At 55.7% G+C, this 17,383-nt stretch overlaps 1 protein-coding gene and 2 pseudogenes across 3 annotated transcripts in view; all 3 read right to left on the bottom strand.

Moving 5' to 3' along the window:
• Nucleotides 1-17,383, bottom strand: part of LOC119168652 (uncharacterized) — a 293,472-nt gene that overhangs the window by 173,509 nt on the left and 102,580 nt on the right. For 2 of the 3 annotated variants that reach the window (XM_075866128.1, XM_075866132.1), the window contains exon 1: nt 9,077-9,625. The exons of the other annotated variant lie outside the window; for it this stretch is intronic. Coding sequence is in view for 1 of the 2 variants with exons in the window: in XM_075866132.1 (XP_075722247.1) it covers nt 9,077-9,103 (27 nt within the window). In the remaining variant the exon portion in view is untranslated. Of the gene's footprint in view, nt 1-9,076; nt 9,626-17,383 lie in introns of those variants that run through there. 3 annotated transcript variants of the gene reach the window in all.
• LOC142766244 (U2 spliceosomal RNA) lies at nt 3,110-3,281 on the bottom strand (annotated as a pseudogene).
• LOC142766145 (U2 spliceosomal RNA) lies at nt 11,854-12,028 on the bottom strand (annotated as a pseudogene).

Here is a 17,383-nt window from a genome sequence, read left to right as displayed (position 1 = left end):
AGGTGGCGAAGGAAATGCTCTTAATTTTGCCGAAAGGGGCAAGAGCATTACTAAGGGCCTCATCAGACAAGAAAGCCGGGTAGCGGTAGACGTTCACGTACGTTACCGGCGGCCCGACTGCCTCTACCGGCACCTTCACCCCATTCACCGTGAAACCCTCCGCCACCACTAGGCTCGTCGCCTGACTAGCATTGCGAGTACACACAAGGAACTTTGCGCCCCCCATGTGCTGAAGCACGAATACACTATCATCACCAGCGGTTAATTCTACTGCATCAATCAGATCGTCAACAGAGACATCGCCCTCGGGCGCGGAAAACATGAAACAATTCTCCCTCACCGGGAGCTCAACTGGCATGGCCATACTGGTGGGCGGATCCCGCAAGCCGCCGGGGGGGGCGAGGCTCTGGGACGACTCGTGACGTGCAGTCAAGCTGCACACTGGTAGGCAGCGGCTCAGCTGAGGCGGGGGCCGCTTGGGGTCTGGTGATGGCAGGGGTCGCCGCTAGGAGCTCCGGGGCAGCAGGGGCGGACCGGGGGCCTGGCTCGACCTGGCATGTAGAGGGTCTCCGGGCGGGAAGGCCCGAAACCCAAGGGTGGCAGCCGCGTGCACGAGGCTGCGGCGGCGAAGGGCTTGCACTGGTTCTGGGGCTCGAACTCCGAGAGGGCCCGGGGGCCGACGCCGACGTGACGTGACCCCGGGACTCGCGCGAGGGCTCGTAAAAAACAGCTAACTCGACACTTTGATCTTAGCCAAAAGGCCGAGAAGCGATGCAATTCATTAGCACGTAATTAAAATCCATTCTTTCACACCTCGTACTTAGTTCTGGCCAAAAGCCGGGCAAACAGTAGCAAAGCAATTCCGACGTCCACCCATGCACAACCAGCATTGTGCACCGACAGCGGCAGCGCTGGCTTCACGGCATTGCTTTTATCCCCAGTCCGCTTGAAGTTTCTAGTTTCGCTTACAAACATGTTAAAACTGAAACCTTCTTTTTCCCAGAGGTCGAAGCCACGCGTGCTTGCTTGCATGCGTACTCTCTATGCGCCCATGACGTCACACCAAATGCTTGCCGGCGAACATTATCAGCCATGTCGCGAGGGATGCTACAGCACTTGTTTTAAAAACTGATGCATAGTGTACATGTCCAACTCGAGCACCAAAGTCTGGAAGGAAAAAAAAAAAAAAAATGACTGCGCAAAATGTGAATACGTCACCCATCCAACATGGCTTCTACGCCGGCTGCCCAAGCAACGCCTCTGCAACGACGCCCACAATCATCGGCAAAAAGGTGGTGCCTTTGGCTGCTTCAGCACGCTCAACATATGCCTTGCAAGTTCCGACGTGGCGGAACACCGCACCGAGGTCGACGAAGGTCCTGCCGTGAAAGGCAGACCCGGGAATGCGTGCGAAACGTCTACCGCGTGGGTTGTGAAGCCGGTGAATGAAGGATCATGTGGCAGAGGGTGACGGAACGTGAGTGTGCGACTTGCCGCTGCGATGTCGTTCAAGCGTTCAACGGGCCGGCAGGTTCTGTCTGTCGTGGTCGAAAACGTCCGAGTCAAAGTTTTGCTGATTCCGAGGGGTAGGAGTGCTATGGTGGCGTGTACGAGGCGCTGGTGCGGCGCTCCGTCGATCGTGCCGGACGGACATGAGGCGGCCGAAGGCGGTCGTCAAGTGGTCGCGGAAATCAGTGGAGAAGTACTCGCCTGCGCTTTTCGTCGAAGACTCGCGACAGACGGTCTTCGGGAGACACGGGTGGTTGCACAAATGCGACCGTGCGTCAACGTGCAGCCATATTCGTGGATTATTTCGCCCCATTACGATAGCTTCGTCACTGCGCTCGCTGGTGTTGCTTGTTTTTGTTGACCTTCACTTGTGGCTCACACCCACTGTGGGGGATTGGCTGGTTTGTTGTTCTGCTTCTTCGACTTCTACATACTCGGCTTAGTGAAGCTGTGAGGAGTGACGAGTGGGTACGGAGGCAAAGCGCGCCCGGGGCGTGATCTCACGCGTCCTGGGGTCCACGTCGCTTCAGGTACGTGCGTGGTGCGTCCGTACGTCTAGTGCGCAATTTTCTTGGAACTTCCAGCAACTGGCAATTCCATTGAGGTGAGCGTGCGAGGATGTTCGTTGTAATTAACGAGAGCCAACGGTGGATGAGCTGGTATGAGATGGTGTTCAGAAATGAAGTGTTTGATCAACAAGGCGATGCCCGCCGTGGTGGTCTGATGGCCGTAAGGTACTCGGCTGCTGACCCGCAGGTGGTGGGATCGAATCCCGGCCGCGGCGGCTGCATTTCCCTGTGCTCAGATTAGGGTGCACGTGAAAGAACCCCAGGTGGTCGAAATTTTCCCATAATCATATGGTGGTTTTGGGACGTCAAACCCCAAAGGTCAGTGGACATAGGAAAAGCACATCGGGGCTTTGCCGCTCCACCGTACAGCAGGTGTGTGCGGAGTGGGTCGTGTGGCGTTCTTTGCGATTTTAATTTGTGATGGGGAATAGTGTAGATGCGTAGACGTGGCGAGAGCACGCGTCTTCAGGTTCAGACGCCGCGTGAAGATGTGAAATAAAAATGCCTTCGCTTGCCACTGCAACTGTAAACAGAAACACCAACCAAACCCCATTTTCTAGAGGCTTTTTTATTTTTCGTTGCGAAACGGGTGAATTCGAAAAGCGGAAATAGCTTGGCACATACATACACACTTCTACACACATACATACATACACATCGCACATGCATACACATCGTATACACACTTCTAGCTTTCCTCCGAAACAGTAATGATAATTTCCTCAATAGTTTTATTGATATGAGTAGGAATGTTAAAAAAAATAAGAAACTTGAGTATGTACGTGTGAACATAACAAAATAAAAGAGACCCTCCATATATGAAATACACACGGAAACATTTATTTTCCCAGAGCAATCGTAAGTGCAAACACAGCTAGCGCACTCCCTGCCCGCGAATACCGCGTCAGCCGGGGCGGCGTGCCGCCACCGTCTCGGACACTCGACGCACCCACGCCGTTTACCCCGGTATCATGGGTAAATCCGAACACTCCTTCTATCATTGAATTTATTGTCGAACTCACCCCGCAGGGGGTGAGTGGGCCGATCCCGGAGGTAGTGCAATACCGGGCCAACCCGTGGCGGAGGTGAAGCAAGCTTCAAGCACTCCGCCGCATCACAAAAATAAGTTTAATATCTTGGATCCAAATAGGATCCGTATCAGATATTAAGCTGATAAGAACAGATACTACAACAAGGAGAAGTTTATTTAACTCCAAACATGTATACTCAGGTCACTGACTTATACATAATACTCAGCCGGCACTTCGGCTGGTCACAATAGTTTGGCGCGATCATTGGAGCGCCGCGTTACAGGAACAACACGTATGTGAATAGGTGCGCCTGAACGGGAAAACAATACATATGCAGTCATTTTAACAGGCTCTCCCACGCCCGACTCGCAAATTAACATGCAAGTGTGTACACTATGCACCCGGCCTACATAAAATAAATACATGCAACATTTATTAAATTTATACAATGCTACGCAGTGAGCGCTCTGCGCAGCGCGGCGGCGCTGCGCAGGGCAAGCACATTGCAGCGCGGTCGTGTGCGCATCTGCTCAAAACAGGATAAAGCTTGTTCGTTTATCGAGGGAGCAGTTAGGCTCCTGCGTGATACCCTATGTATCGCTCATTTGAATAAAAGGGTGGGAGGTGGTGGGGAGGGGGGCCTCGGACGGCGGTCCGGAACTAAAAAAAGGTGGGAGGGGGGGGGGGGGGTGTCAGTAGGGGATGATCGGGGAAACGAGCTTTCCGTTTCTCAAAAAGAAAAACTTGGTGTGCCAGCGGCGCAAAAACTTTTCCTCCCCGCCAGCTTCTAGCGCTTCGGACAGGAATGCCCACACCATCAAGCGAATGTTCGCTACTACCGGAAATGCCGCCCTCACTGGCGAGCGGCGCGCTTCCGCGAGGGAGCGACGCTTCCAAATCGCGAAGAGCGTGCATGCCACGACCAGTTTAGCGAAGGCGCCTTTGTTTCGCCTGAGATAGGGGGGAGGGCGGATGCGGAAACATCGTGCGATGATGCGCCACACAGGCTTGGCGGCCGTGCAATCAACTAGGGCGTGTTTCTGCGTTTCCGTTTCGCGGCAATTCGGGCAACGCGCGTTCGGGACGATGCCGAGTTTGTGCAGGCGCTGCCGCGTTGGCAGCACGTTATACGCCTTCTGCCACGCAAAGTCATGGGTCGCCTTTGGCTGGCCGTGGAAGGTTGTTGGCAGGGCTCGAAGAGCGTTTCTGGCCACCGTTTTCTCCTCGTCGGATAGTTGGGCGCGGTTGAGGGCTTCCGCGATTCGGGTGGGCGGGTCGGCGTCAACGTCGCAGTCCGGCGTCTCTTTGGTAAGCATGCGCATCGTCGCTGATGCTGTCCTGTAGAAATGCGAGGGTATTTCTGCGTGTGGCCCGGAGTGTCTGCTTGCGCCCAACCAACTATTTGTTGCGCCACTCCAGTATAGGAGCAGGCCTCTCCCGAGGTAATCGCCCGCTTGGAAGAGGGAGCGCGCCGTCTTCACAGCGAGGATTTTGCTTAGGGTGAGGGCGTGCGGTAGCCCAAGCCCCCCCTCTGTCACAGCCATCTGTAGGAGGCTTCGCCGCACCGGTGGAGGTTTGTGGTTCCAAAGGAATGCGTTTAGCATCTTGTTGATCTGGGTTGCCACTTTCACAGGCATGACAGCAACCCGGCTCGTGTAGAGGGCTAGTGCGCAAACACACGTTTTCGCGGCGAGAGCCTTCTCATGAATGGACAGACTGTGCCGGCTCGCTCTTTCGATGAAGTGGCGAGCCCTGTCTAGGACTCGCGTCCACGTTGTCACCGCCGCTCCCTCGCATGTGTAGTAAATGCCCAGCACTTTCACCGTAGATACGATGCTGATTTCTCCGATTGCCTCGGCGGGGAAGCCACCGAACAGGAGGGCCTTACTCTTGGCTTCGTTCAGCAAGGCGCCCGATATTCCTGCGTAGGTGCTGAAGATCCGACGGAAGTGCTCCATACTGCTTGGGTTCCGGACGAACAGGGAGACGTCGTCAGCGTATGCTAACACCTTTAGTTCGTCAGAGCCCGTCAGGGGTAGGCCTCTAAACTGCGGGTCACATGCGAGGTTTGTAAGTAGGGGTTCCAGTGACAGGATGAAGAGCGTCGGGCCCAACGGGCACCCCTGTCTTATTCCGCGCGTGTATTGGAATCCAGCCGACTCGGACCCGTTGACTACGACGCTGCCTCTCAGATCTTTATACAGGAGTTCTAGTATAGAGACGAAGTCCGCTGGGAGGCCGAAATGACGGAGCATTTCGAACAGGTATGCATGCCGCACCCTGTCGAAGGCCTTCGCCTGGTCCAGCGACAAGAAGGCTCCCTTAATTTTCTTTGCTGCGGCGAACTCGAATGCGTCTCTTGTGAGCGAAAGATTCGCAAACATAGATCTGCCTGGCACGGCGCAGGTCTGGTGCGGGGCTACCATGTCTGGGAGGAAGAGTTTGAGCCGATTGTTGACTATGGTTGCCACGATTTTATAGTCAACATTAAGAAGGGTAATCGGACGCCAAGACGCCGGGTCACATGGGGGGGCTCCGTCTTTCAAGATCAGGACGATCCGTCCGTGGCGGAAAGAGTCCGGCTTCACCCGTTGCTTGAGAACCAGGTTTACAACCTCAAGGAGGTGATTACCAAGAGTCTCAAGAAAAGCAACATAGAAAGCAGCCGTGAGGCCGTCTGTTCCTGGGGCAGAAGTTGGGGGCATGGTGCCTAAGGCGCAACGAAGCTCCTCAATCGTTGCTTCGCCACACAAAGTCGTGTAGTCAGCCTCGTCCAAGCGCCGGAGATTCCTGCAGAGATCGCTTGTTGCTCTTGGTAGCCCAGGTTCACAGGGCTCAGTCTGCTGGAAGGCCGACCTGAAGTGGTCCCGGAAGATGGCTGCAATCTCGGCCTGGTCTTCTGTGATCGTCCCGTCAGGACGCCTGGCCTCAGTGATCTTTGAGCAGCCATTCCCGTTCACCTCCCACAGATCGACTTCCGTTGTGTCTGCCGCGGTACTCTGCGTCGCCTTTGGCCTCCGCGTCAACTCTTGTAGGAGTCTGCCGTACTGGACCTCCAAGGCCCCAAGGTAGTCTTTTGTGCAGGCAGTTAGGGTGTCGGCACCTTCGATTATTCTCTTCCTCCGCAGAAGCTCATTCATTTCTCTGGTTATTCTTTTTTTTCGTTTCCTGCCCTCTCTTTGCAGGAGCCCTTTCCACACATTCTTCAGGTGGTCCCAGACTTCAGGGGTGACCTGGGGGGCTTCTTTCAGCGAGTTTGCGATGAGGTCCTGAAGAATCGGGGCGCAAGTTTTGTCAGCCAACAGCGCCGAGTCGAGTCGCCAGCGCGTGCTGCCGGTAGGAAGACCGGGCGTTCCCTTGACCGTTGTGAGGACTGGGGCATGGTCAGTTTGCCCTTGCAGGAAGTCCGGCAGGGCTAGGACTTCGCACGACATAATGGAGGGGAGGAGGAAGTCCGGGACGTAAGCCCGGTCGATCCTGCTTGCCGTGGTTCTTGATGACCGGGTGGGAACGAAGGTGTCATCGTGGAGATGGACCCATACATCCGTGAGCCGCAGGTGCCGAAGGATCTTCACCAGTTCTTTGGCGTGGTAGGTTGATCCCCCTCGGCCTGGACCCCGGATGTCTCTCGTCGAGTCAACCACGCAGTTGAAGTCACCAAGAATCACGTGTGGCAGAGGATCGGTTAGGCATTCATGGAGTTCCTTAAAAAAGGAATTTGTATCCGCGCGCGTCACTGGGGCGTATACGTTCGTAAAACGGACTCTCCTTCCGTCCACGTATATGTCTAGCATGATCGAGCGGCCATTTGCTGAAAAAATACAGTGGGAGCCCTGCCGGTAGCGACCCGAAACGAAAATGACCCCGACACCACAGGACCTGGCAGTCGTCAAGGAGAAAAAGGCATCAGTGTGGCACGAACGCCGGAAATTAACCACGTCTAAGGGAGACCTGAAGTTGGTCTCTTGGACGAAAAGTATGTCTATGTCCTGACCTTGGGCAAAGGATAAGACCTGACGTTGTTTGTCCCTGTCTCGGAACCCACGGACGTTCCAGGTGGCAAACTTAAGCGACGGCATCTCCGATGGCTGCGCGCACAGCTGAGTGAAGGTAAAGAGCCAGCTGAGAGCAGGCAAAAAAAACTAGGGAGGCATTGTTAGGGGGACAAACGCCTAGGCTGTTGAGCAGAACGGGCTCGCGTGTTTTTCGTCGGTGCGGTGATCGCCTGTTTAACAGCACGCAAGCGTCAAATGTAAACAAGCGTGACGTCACGCGCTGCCGCGATAGCGAAAGAGTGTGAAAGCGCGTGTGTGCCTGCGATAAGAGGAGCATTGCAGCATGGCTTGATTCCGGTGTCGGTGGCGAGGGTGTCTCGGCGTGGCTAATCTTAGTAAGAGGGGAGGGGGGGGGGGGGAGAGCGGCGCGTCGCCTAGGCAGATGGATGGCCACTTATTTTCTTCGCTCCCCGGTGTCATCCGCGGGGGCGGAGGGGGGGCCGTCGCCTATAGAGCCCTTTCGCGACTTCTTTGGCTGGTTGCGGGCTAATGTTGCATCACTGTCGCTGCTTGTTTCAGGGGGCTTTGAGCGGCGTAGGGCGTGCTCGGCGCTCTCGGCTCTCCCCCCTTTCTCCTTCCTCCTGTCTTCTGTACCGGTCGCCGACCTTCGGCGCGAGCGTGAACGGTGCCGCCGCTGTTCGAGTTCAGGCGGGAGCGTGTTTGCGGGAGAGGAAGGGGGGGCGTCTCCTGAGCTGCTCGCTATTGGTAACTGGTGGAAGAGGCCGGTGAGGGTTGTCGAATCGTCGTGTGCAGCGTCGCCCGGGAGTATGTAGCGGCCGCAACTCGTGATCGGGATGTCTTCTGAGCAGTTTGGGCGTGTGTGCCTGCTGGGCAGCGGCGGGAAAGATTCGTCGTCCAGTCTGCGCGGCGCTTGCTCCTCTCTATTATTAGTCGCCTTGGCCTTTGCGGTTTCTTGGTCATCAGGCTCCGATAAGACCACCACCCATGAATCACGTGACGAGTCCGGGGAACTGGACTCGGTGCCGCTTCCGCCGTCGGAGACGCGGTGTGTGTGAGGGCTGTCTGCTCCTCCCGCTTTCGCTGGCTGACCCGCGGGAAGCGACGTGGACGTGGACTCGGCGTGCGTACTGTCACTCGTGTTCGTGGTATCCGTCTCCCTAACTGGTGGAACGCTAGGGGGGGTACGAGTGGGGGGGCCCGAACGCAAGACTTGCAAGTTCGGCTTGTCGGTACGGCTGACCAGGGGGGTGAGGACGCTCGCGCGGTCTTGTTTGTTGGCGGCGGTTGTAAGAGCAGTCGGGAGGCCACGGGCGGCTGCGACATAAGACCGTTTGCGAAAACATTCGCGTGTGCCGTGTTGGCCCCCACATCGCTGGCACTCGGCTTCGCATCCCTCCGTATCATGGCCAAAGGTGCCACACCGTTTGCAATAAGGCGTCGAGCAAGCGGAGGCCATGTGGCCCACCTCGCTACACCGCGCGCAAACGCGCCGCATTCCCCGGTACTCGAACATTACGCGGTGCCCCGCGACGGTTGTGAAGTTGGGCACCGGTTTGTTCATTTCCATGCGCACAACTCGTATGCCATTCAGCTTGTTTGGGCGGTTTGTGGCTGTCGCAAAGGCCACGCTCTTCACCTTCCCAAACTGCGCAAGTGCGTTTATCAGGGGTTCATCGGGGAGAAATGCGGGGTAGCGAAACACGTTAACGAAAGTTATCGGTGGCCCCACAGCCTCCACTGCCACTTTCACATTGCTAACGACAAAACCCTCGGCTACCGTCAATTTGGTTGCTTGAGCCGCGGTGCGAGTACACACCAGGAAGCGCGATCCACCCATATGCTGGAGTACGTGCACGCTATCATCTCCGGCAGTGCGCTCTACTGCATCGATTAAATCATCTATACAAAGATCGCCGTCTGGCGCGTTAAAGAAAAAACAATTTTCCCTCACCGGGAGGTTAGTTTGCGCGGATGTCATGCTGGTAAGCGTTGCCTGTTGCTCCTCCAAGCTAGGAGAAGGGGGGGCGTGGCTGTGACTGGTAGGAACGCAGCTATGCTGCGTACTGGTAGACGGGCTCAGCAGGCGCTGTGTCCGAGGTCTGGTAGTTGATGGTAGACGGCGGGGCGGAAGGCACCAGGGCAGCAGGTGGGGTCCGGGGTCCGCACGTCATCGGGCATGGGGGGGTCACCGAGCAGGAAAGCCCGGGACAGGAATCCGGGTGCTGCAGGCTGGGCCGACAGCTCTCCGGGGTAGACGCTGGACTTTCTTTTCGCACTGGAAGGCCCGGGGGTCGACGTCGGCGCGACGTGACCCCAGGTCCGGCTGAGTGACTCGCGCGAGAAAAAACGGCTTGCTCGGACACTTTGATCTTAGCCAAAAGGCCGAGAAGCGATGCAATTCATTAGCACGTAATTAAAATCCATTCTTTCACACCTCGTACTTAGTTCTGGCCAAAAGCCGGGCAAACAGTAGCAAAGCAATTCCGACGTCCACCCATGCACAACCAGCATTGTGCACCGACAGCGGCAGCGCTGGCTTCACGGCATTGCTTTTATCCCCAGTCCGCTTGAAGTTTCTAGTTTCGCTTACAAACATGTTAAAACTGAAACCTTCTTTTTCCCAGAGGTCGAAGCCACGCGTGCTTGCTTGCATGCGTACTCTCTATGCGCCCATGACGTCACACCAAATGCTTGCCGGCGAACATTATCAGCCATGTCGCGAGGGATGCTACAGCACTTGTTTTAAAAACTGATGCATAGTGTACATGTCCAACTCGAGCACCAAAGTCTGGAAGGAAAAAAAAAAAAAATGACTGCGCAAAATGTGAATACGTCACCCATCCAACATGGCTTCTACGCCGGCTGCCCAAGCAACGCCTCTGCAACGACGCCCACAATCATCGGCAAAAAGGTGGTGCCTTTGGCTGCTTCAGCACGCTCAACATATGCCTTGCAAGTTCCGACGTGGCGGAACACCGCACCGAGGTCGACGAAGGTCCTGCCGTGAAAGGCAGACCCGGGAATGCGTGCGAAACGTCTACCGCGTGGGTTGTGAAGCCGGTGAATGAAGGATCATGTGGCAGAGGGTGACGGAACGTGAGTGTGCGACTTGCCGCTGCGATGTCGTTCAAGCGTTCAACGGGCCGGCAGGTTCTGTCTGTCGTGGTCGAAAACGTCCGAGTCAAAGTTTTGCTGATTCCGAGGGGTAGGAGTGCTATGGTGGCGTGTACGAGGCGCTGGTGCGGCGCTCCGTCGATCGTGCCGGACGGACATGAGGCGGCCGAAGGCGGTCGTCAAGTGGTCGCGGAAATCAGTGGAGAAGTACTCGCCTGCGCTTTTCGTCGAAGACTCGCGACAGACGGTCTTCGGGAGACACGGGTGGTTGCACAAATGCGACCGTGCGTCAACGTGCAGCCATATTCGTGGATTATTTCGCCCCATTACGATAGCTTCGTCACTGCGCTCGCTGGTGTTGCTTGTTTTTGTTGACCTTCACTTGTGGCTCACACCCACTGTGGGGGATTGGCTGGTTTGTTGTTCTGCTTCTTCGACTTCTACATACTCGGCTTAGTGAAGCTGTGAGGAGTGACGAGTGGGTACGGAGGCAAAGCGCGCCCGGGGCGTGATCTCACGCGTCCTGGGGTCCACGTCGCTTCAGGTACGTGCGTGGTGCGTCCGTACGTCTAGTGCGCAATTTTCTTGGAACTTCCAGCAACTGGCAATTCCATTGAGGTGAGCGTGCGAGGATGTTCGTTGTAATTAACGAGAGCCAACGGTGGATGAGCTGGTATGAGATGGTGTTCAGAAATGAAGTGTTTGATCAACAAGGCGATGCCCGCCGTGGTGGTCTGATGGCCGTAAGGTACTCGGCTGCTGACCCGCAGGTGGTGGGATCGAATCCCGGCCGCGGCGGCTGCATTTCCCTGTGCTCAGATTAGGGTGCACGTGAAAGAACCCCAGGTGGTCGAAATTTTCCCATAATCATATGGTGGTTTTGGGACGTCAAACCCCAAAGGTCAGTGGACATAGGAAAAGCACATCGGGGCTTTGCCGCTCCACCGTACAGCAGGTGTGTGCGGAGTGGGTCGTGTGGCGTTCTTTGCGATTTTAATTTGTGATGGGGAATAGTGTAGATGCGTAGACGTGGCGAGAGCACGCGTCTTCAGGTTCAGACGCCGCGTGAAGATGTGAAATAAAAATGCCTTCGCTTGCCACTGCAACTGTAAACAGAAACACCAACCAAACCCCATTTTCTAGAGGCTTTTTTATTTTTCGTTGCGAAACGGGTGAATTCGAAAAGCGGAAATAGCTTGGCACATACATACACACTTCTACACACATACATACATACACATCGCACATGCATACACATCGTATACACACTTCTAGCTTTCCTCCGAAACAGTAATGATAATTTCCTCAATAGTTTTATTGATATGAGTAGGAATGTTAAAAAAAATAAGAAACTTGAGTATGTACGTGTGAACATAACAAAATAAAAGAGACCCTCCATATATGAAATACACACGGAAACATTTATTTTCCCAGAGCAATCGTAAGTGCAAACACAGCTAGCGCACTCCCTGCCCGCGAATACCGCGTCAGCCGGGGCGGCGTGCCGCCACCGTCTCGGACACTCGACGCACCCACGCCGTTTACCCCGGTATCATGGGTAAATCCGAACACTCCTTCTATCATTGAATTTATTGTCGAACTCACCCCGCAGGGGGTGAGTGGGCCGATCCCGGAGGTAGTGCAATACCGGGCCAACCCGTGGCGGAGGTGAAGCAAGCTTCAAGCACTCCGCCGCATCACAAAAATAAGTTTAATATCTTGGATCCAAATAGGATCCGTATCAGATATTAAGCTGATAAGAACAGATACTACATCAAAGAGAAGTTTATTTAACTTCAGACATAAAGGGCACTTTAGACCGGTTTTTACAGAATACTCAGCCACAGTTTGGCTGGGATCTTATGCACAAGTTGTGCGGAAACAAGTATAATCGTTCCGATGGTAGAACGAAAAAAAAGGGGGTAAAAGTGCATAAATGTCATCGTTTATACAAGAGTATACGTAGTCATGCAAACAGTTATGAATAAAAAGGCGTTTGAGAAGGCGCTGTTCACATGTGTCAAAAGCAAGCACTTAAATACACTATTCTTGATGTGCAAAAGGAACTGGAGAAAGGAACACGCAAATTATTTACATATGTACAAGGCGATGTGCTGTCACATGAACGTATATACATAAGACATGGGGGAAAGAAAACAAGAAAGGATTGTGCGTGCACTATCGTGCAGACATGTTTCAGGGCGTGTAGTATTTAGTGCGGTAGGAACGGCATGGAGGGGAGCCGGGGTTAGTAAGGAATTATTGGGGTGCGGAGCTTCGCATCTTTAACAAAAAAGAATTTGGTGTGCCAGCGGCGGAGGAACTTTTCCTCGCCACTGGCTTCAAGCTGTTCCGATAAGTAGCGCCATATCATGCGCCTGATTCTGGTGACGACCGGGTAAGCTGCCCTGACCGGCGAGCTGCGCGCCTCCGCAAGTGAGCGGCGCTGCCAGATAGCGAAGAGCGTACAAGCGACCACTAACTTTGCAAACGTGCCCTTGTTGCGCTTAAGGTGAGGAGGGGGGCGAATGCCAAAGGTGCGCTCAACGAGGCGCCAAACGGGTTTCGCCGCTGAGCATTGCTGTAGAGCGTGCGTTTGCGACTCGACTTCGCGGCAGTTGGGGCACTTGGCGTCCGGGACGATGCCATTTATGGAGTCGCTGTCTAGTCGGTAGGACTCCCCACGCTTTTTTCCAGAGGAAGTCGCGAACGGGCCTTGGCGAACTTCGGCCGAGTCTTGCTAGCGATCGCTTTGCAGCCTCTGCTTTACTCTTGTCGGCGTCGCTTAACTGGCTGAGCGTGAGAGCTTCGATCAGCCGCGCAGGTGGGTCTTCATCGACGTTGCCCGAGGGCGCTTCCTTGCTGAGCATTCGCATGGTAGCGGACGCCGCTTTATAGAACAGGGCGGGAGGTTCCGCCAGGGGTCCGGGGTGTCCGCTCGCACCCAACCAGGTGTTATTCGCGCCGCTCCAATAGAGTAGCAAGCGTCTCCCATAGTAGTCGCCCGCCTGGAAAAGGGAGCGGGCCGTCTTGAGGGCGAGAATTTTGGCGAGCGATTGCACGTGTGGGAGACCTAGCCCGCCCTCGCTCACAGCCAACTGCAGTAGGTGTCGGCGAACTGGCGGGGGCTTGCCATTCCACAGAAAGGCATTGATGATTTTGCTCAGCTGTGTTGCCGTTTTCGCTGGCATGACAGCAACACGGCTCGCGTAGGCTGCCAACGCACAGACGCTCGTTTTTGCGGCGAGAGCCTTCTCGTGGAGCGTGAGGTCGTGAAGTAGGGCTCGCTCGATGAGCTGCTGCGCGCGTTGTAGCACTCTGGCCCACGTGGATGCGGCCACACCCTCACACGTGAAGTACACGCCCAGGACCTTAACGGTAGATACGGTCTGGATGTTACCAGCTGCTCCTGCTGGAAAACGGCCGAACAGCAGGGCTTTACTTTTTCCTTCATTGAGTTGAGCGCCGGACACCTCTGCGTAGCGGGCGAAGGTGCGGCGGAAGCGTTCGATGCTGCTTGGGGTTCTGACGAACAGGGAGACATCGTCGGCATAGGCCAGCACCTTAAGTTCATCAGTGCCCGTTAGTGGCAGACCTCTAAAGAGCTCGTCGCTGGCAAGTGTCGTGAGCAATGGCTCTATGGACAGGACAAAGAGTGTCGGGCCCAGCGGGCACCCCTGCCTTATTCCTCGGGTGTACATGAACTCGTCGGTCGTAGAGCCGTTCACCAGAACGCTGCACCTCAACTCCGAGTAGAGAAGCTTGATTACCTCAACAAAACCTTCTGGGAGGCCGAACTCGCCAAGCAGTCCGAAGAGGTAGCTGTGCCGCACTCTATCAAACGCTTTGGCTTGGTCCAGCGAAAAGAAAGCTCCCGAGACTTGTTTCCGTGAGGCATATTCGAAAACGTCCCTTGTCAGCGAGAGGTTCGCGAATATGGACCTGCCTGGGACGGCGCAAGACTGATGAGCAGCGATGATGTCCGGCAGGAACGGCTTGAGTCTGTTGTTAAGGATGGTCGCCACGATCTTATAGTCGGTGTTAAGTAGCGTGATCGGGCGCCAGGACGCTGGCTCGCACGGAGGGGCACCTTCCTTCAGAATCAGAACGATCCGCCCTGCACTGAAGGAGTTTGGCTTACTGTGCTGCGTTAGGACCTGGTTCACGAGTGCCAACAATGGGTCGCCCAAGACGTCGAAGAAGGTTGCGTAGAACGCTGCTGTGAGGCCGTCCGTTCCCGGAGCGGAATTCGGGGTCATACTTTTAACGGCGTAACGCAGTTCCTCCAACGACGCCTCGCCACACAAGGTTACACACTCGTCCCCATCGAGGCGGCGCAACTTCGAGCACAGGTCCGTCAGGAGGCCTGGTTCCGTCTCCGGCCCACGGGGTTGAGGCTCTTGAAATGCCGACTTGAAATGGTCACGAAAGATCGCTGTGATTTCCGCCGGGTCAACCGTAGTAGTTCCATCCGGGCGCCTAAGCTCCGTGATTTTCAGGGAAGCGTTCCCGTATGCCTCTCGCAAGTCAACTGTTGGGTCTTCTCCCTCAGACTGCTGGGTCGCCCCTGACCTCTGTGTCAACTCCTGGAGAAGCCTGTCATATCTCACTTGCAGGGAGTCCAAGTAATCCTGCGTGCAGGCGGTGAGGGTGTCAGCGCCTTCGATAATTCGCCTCCTGCGCAGGAGCTCGTTCATTTCACGAGTGATGCGGCGCTTCCGCTCTCTGCCTGTCTTTCGTAGGATATCTCCCCATGCCGACTTTAGGTCGTCCCAAGCTTCGGCGGTGACCCGGGGGACTCCTCTCACGGTCTCCAGTATTGCACTTTTGACTTCTTGGAGACTAGCTGCGTCCTTCAAGAGCGCTGGATCCAGTCTCCAACATTCGTCCCCTGCTCGGGGCCCGGGTGAGCCTCTCACAGTCGTGATAACTGGAATATGGTCAGTCTTTTTATCCAATGAAGCCGGTAGGGTGGACGTTGTGCAAGATATGACGGATGGGAGAAGGAAGTCAGGGACGTAAGCTCGGTCGATTCTGCTCGCGGTGGATCTTGACGACCGGGTTGGTGCAAAGGTGTCACCGTGGAGGTGAACCCAGGCGTCTGTTAGCCGCAGGTGCCGGAGGATCTTAACCAGCTCCTTGGCGTGGTATGTTGAGCCTCCTCTCCCTGGGCCGCGGATATCTCTTGTCGAGTCGACCACACAATTGAAATCACCAACCAGTACGTGAGGCAGGGGTTCGAGCAGGTGTTCGTGCAGTGCCTGAAAGAAGGCGTTCGTGTCCCTTCGTGTCACGGGAGCGTAGACGCTCACGAAGCGGACTCTCCTTCCATCCACGTAGATGTCTAGCAGGAGAGTACGTCCATTCGCACCAAAGATGCAGTGTGACTTCTGGCGGAACCGTCCCGATACGAAGATCACTCCAGTGCCACAAGACTTAGCGTTTGAGAGGGAAAAGAAACCATCAACAAAGCAGTCACGTCGAAACTGCGCCACATCTAAGGGGGACCGAAAATTTGTTTCTTGGATGAAAAGTAAGTCAATATTATTTTGCCGAGCGAAGGACAAAATGGAACGCTGCTTGTCCTTATTGCGGAAACCGCGAACATTCCACGTGGCAAATGTTAAAAGCGACATAAAAAAAAAGACTTTATCGGCCAAAGGAAAAACAAAAAAAGAGAAGGGAAACACAGCGCGAGTAAACAAGGGGAGAGGGGGGGGGTGCTCCGTATCGGGACGGTCGTCGGCGATGCAAAGCCGGAAAGTGATGAAAGAAAAGAGTGTGCCTCAATGACGTCATATCGGCGGCCGCGAGCTTATCGGCGGCTATCATTTCGCGAACGCTGTTCAGCTCGGGCAGCTGTTCGATGTGCGGTCATGGCGTTAAAGGAAAAAAAAGAAAGCTCGGGGGGGGGGGGGGGGTCTCGCCTGTCTTGGGCGCACTATTTAATCGACCGAAGCCGTGGGGGGGCCGTCACCAACCGAGCCCCTACGTAGCTTCTTGGGGTTCTTACGACGGGCAGCTTCGCTGTCGCTACTCCCTTCGGGGGGGATTGAGCGGCGTAAAAATCTCTCGGCGCTCTCTGCTCGCCCCGATTCCTCGAGGCTGGTGCCGGCCGCCGGCCTACGTCGCGAGCGTGAACGATGCCGCCTTTCGAGGCCACTTTTACTCTTGTTCTCAGAAGGGGTTCCGCTGCCTTTACTGATGTCGGCGTCTGACTTGAGGCTGGGCCTTGGGGCAGCCGCGGGGGGGTCGGACGGGAGTACGTAGTGGCCGCAGCTCTTAATGGGTGTGTCGTCGTAGTTCGCGTCGCTACTAGGCCCACGGGGGAGAGGTGGGAATTCGCGGTCCGTTACGCTTAGTGTCACTTGCTCCTCTTCGTAAGTTTCCCTGTCTTTCTCCGCCGAGTCCTGCTCCTCGCTAGCCGAGGTGTCCACTACCCAGGCGTCGCGCGACGAGTCAGGAGAGCTGGATTCCGAGCCGCTTCCCGTTGTGAAGTCGCCGAGTGCGACGGCGCTGGTAGATTCCTGCGCGCTGACAGAACACGCAGCGGAGGCTGAAGAGGGTCTCTGGTTGGTGTCGGAGGAGTCGCTGGCGCTTGTGGACTCGGCGGCATTTTTGAGGGTCGCATAACCGGGAGAGAGGGTGGGGGACTTTGGTCGCAGGACCTGCAGATTCGGCGATGCGTGTCGGCCGTCGGGGGGGGCTGAGACGCGTGAGCGGGTGAGTCCGTCAGCTGTTCCGTGCTCGGCCAAGAGGCCACGTGCAGCCGCGACGTATGAGCGCCTGCGGAAGCAGTCACGCGTTCCGTGCTTGCCGCCGCACTTTTTACACTCGGCGTCGCACCCCTCCGTGCCGTGGCCGAAGGTGCCGCACCGCGTACAGTACGGGGTCCGGCAGGCTGAAGCCATGTGCCCCACCTCGCTACACCTTGCGCACACTCTCCGCATACCGCGGTACTCCAGCATGACTCGGTGCCCCGCAACAGTTAAGAAGTTGGGCACCGGTTTAGTCATTTCAATGCGAACTACGCGGACCCCATTAAGCTTAGTTTGGCGGTTGCTAACGGTCGCGAAAGCCACGCTCTTCACTTTGCCGTACTGAGAGAGTACACTAGTCAAGGGATCGTCGGGTAAGAAGGCAG

Source organism: Rhipicephalus microplus, chromosome 6, assembly GCF_043290135.1.
Source record: "Rhipicephalus microplus isolate Deutch F79 chromosome 6, USDA_Rmic, whole genome shotgun sequence".
In the NCBI taxonomy this organism is placed as follows: Eukaryota; Metazoa; Arthropoda; class Arachnida; order Ixodida; family Ixodidae; genus Rhipicephalus; species Rhipicephalus microplus.
This window is presented reverse-complemented; position numbering and strand designations above follow the sequence as displayed.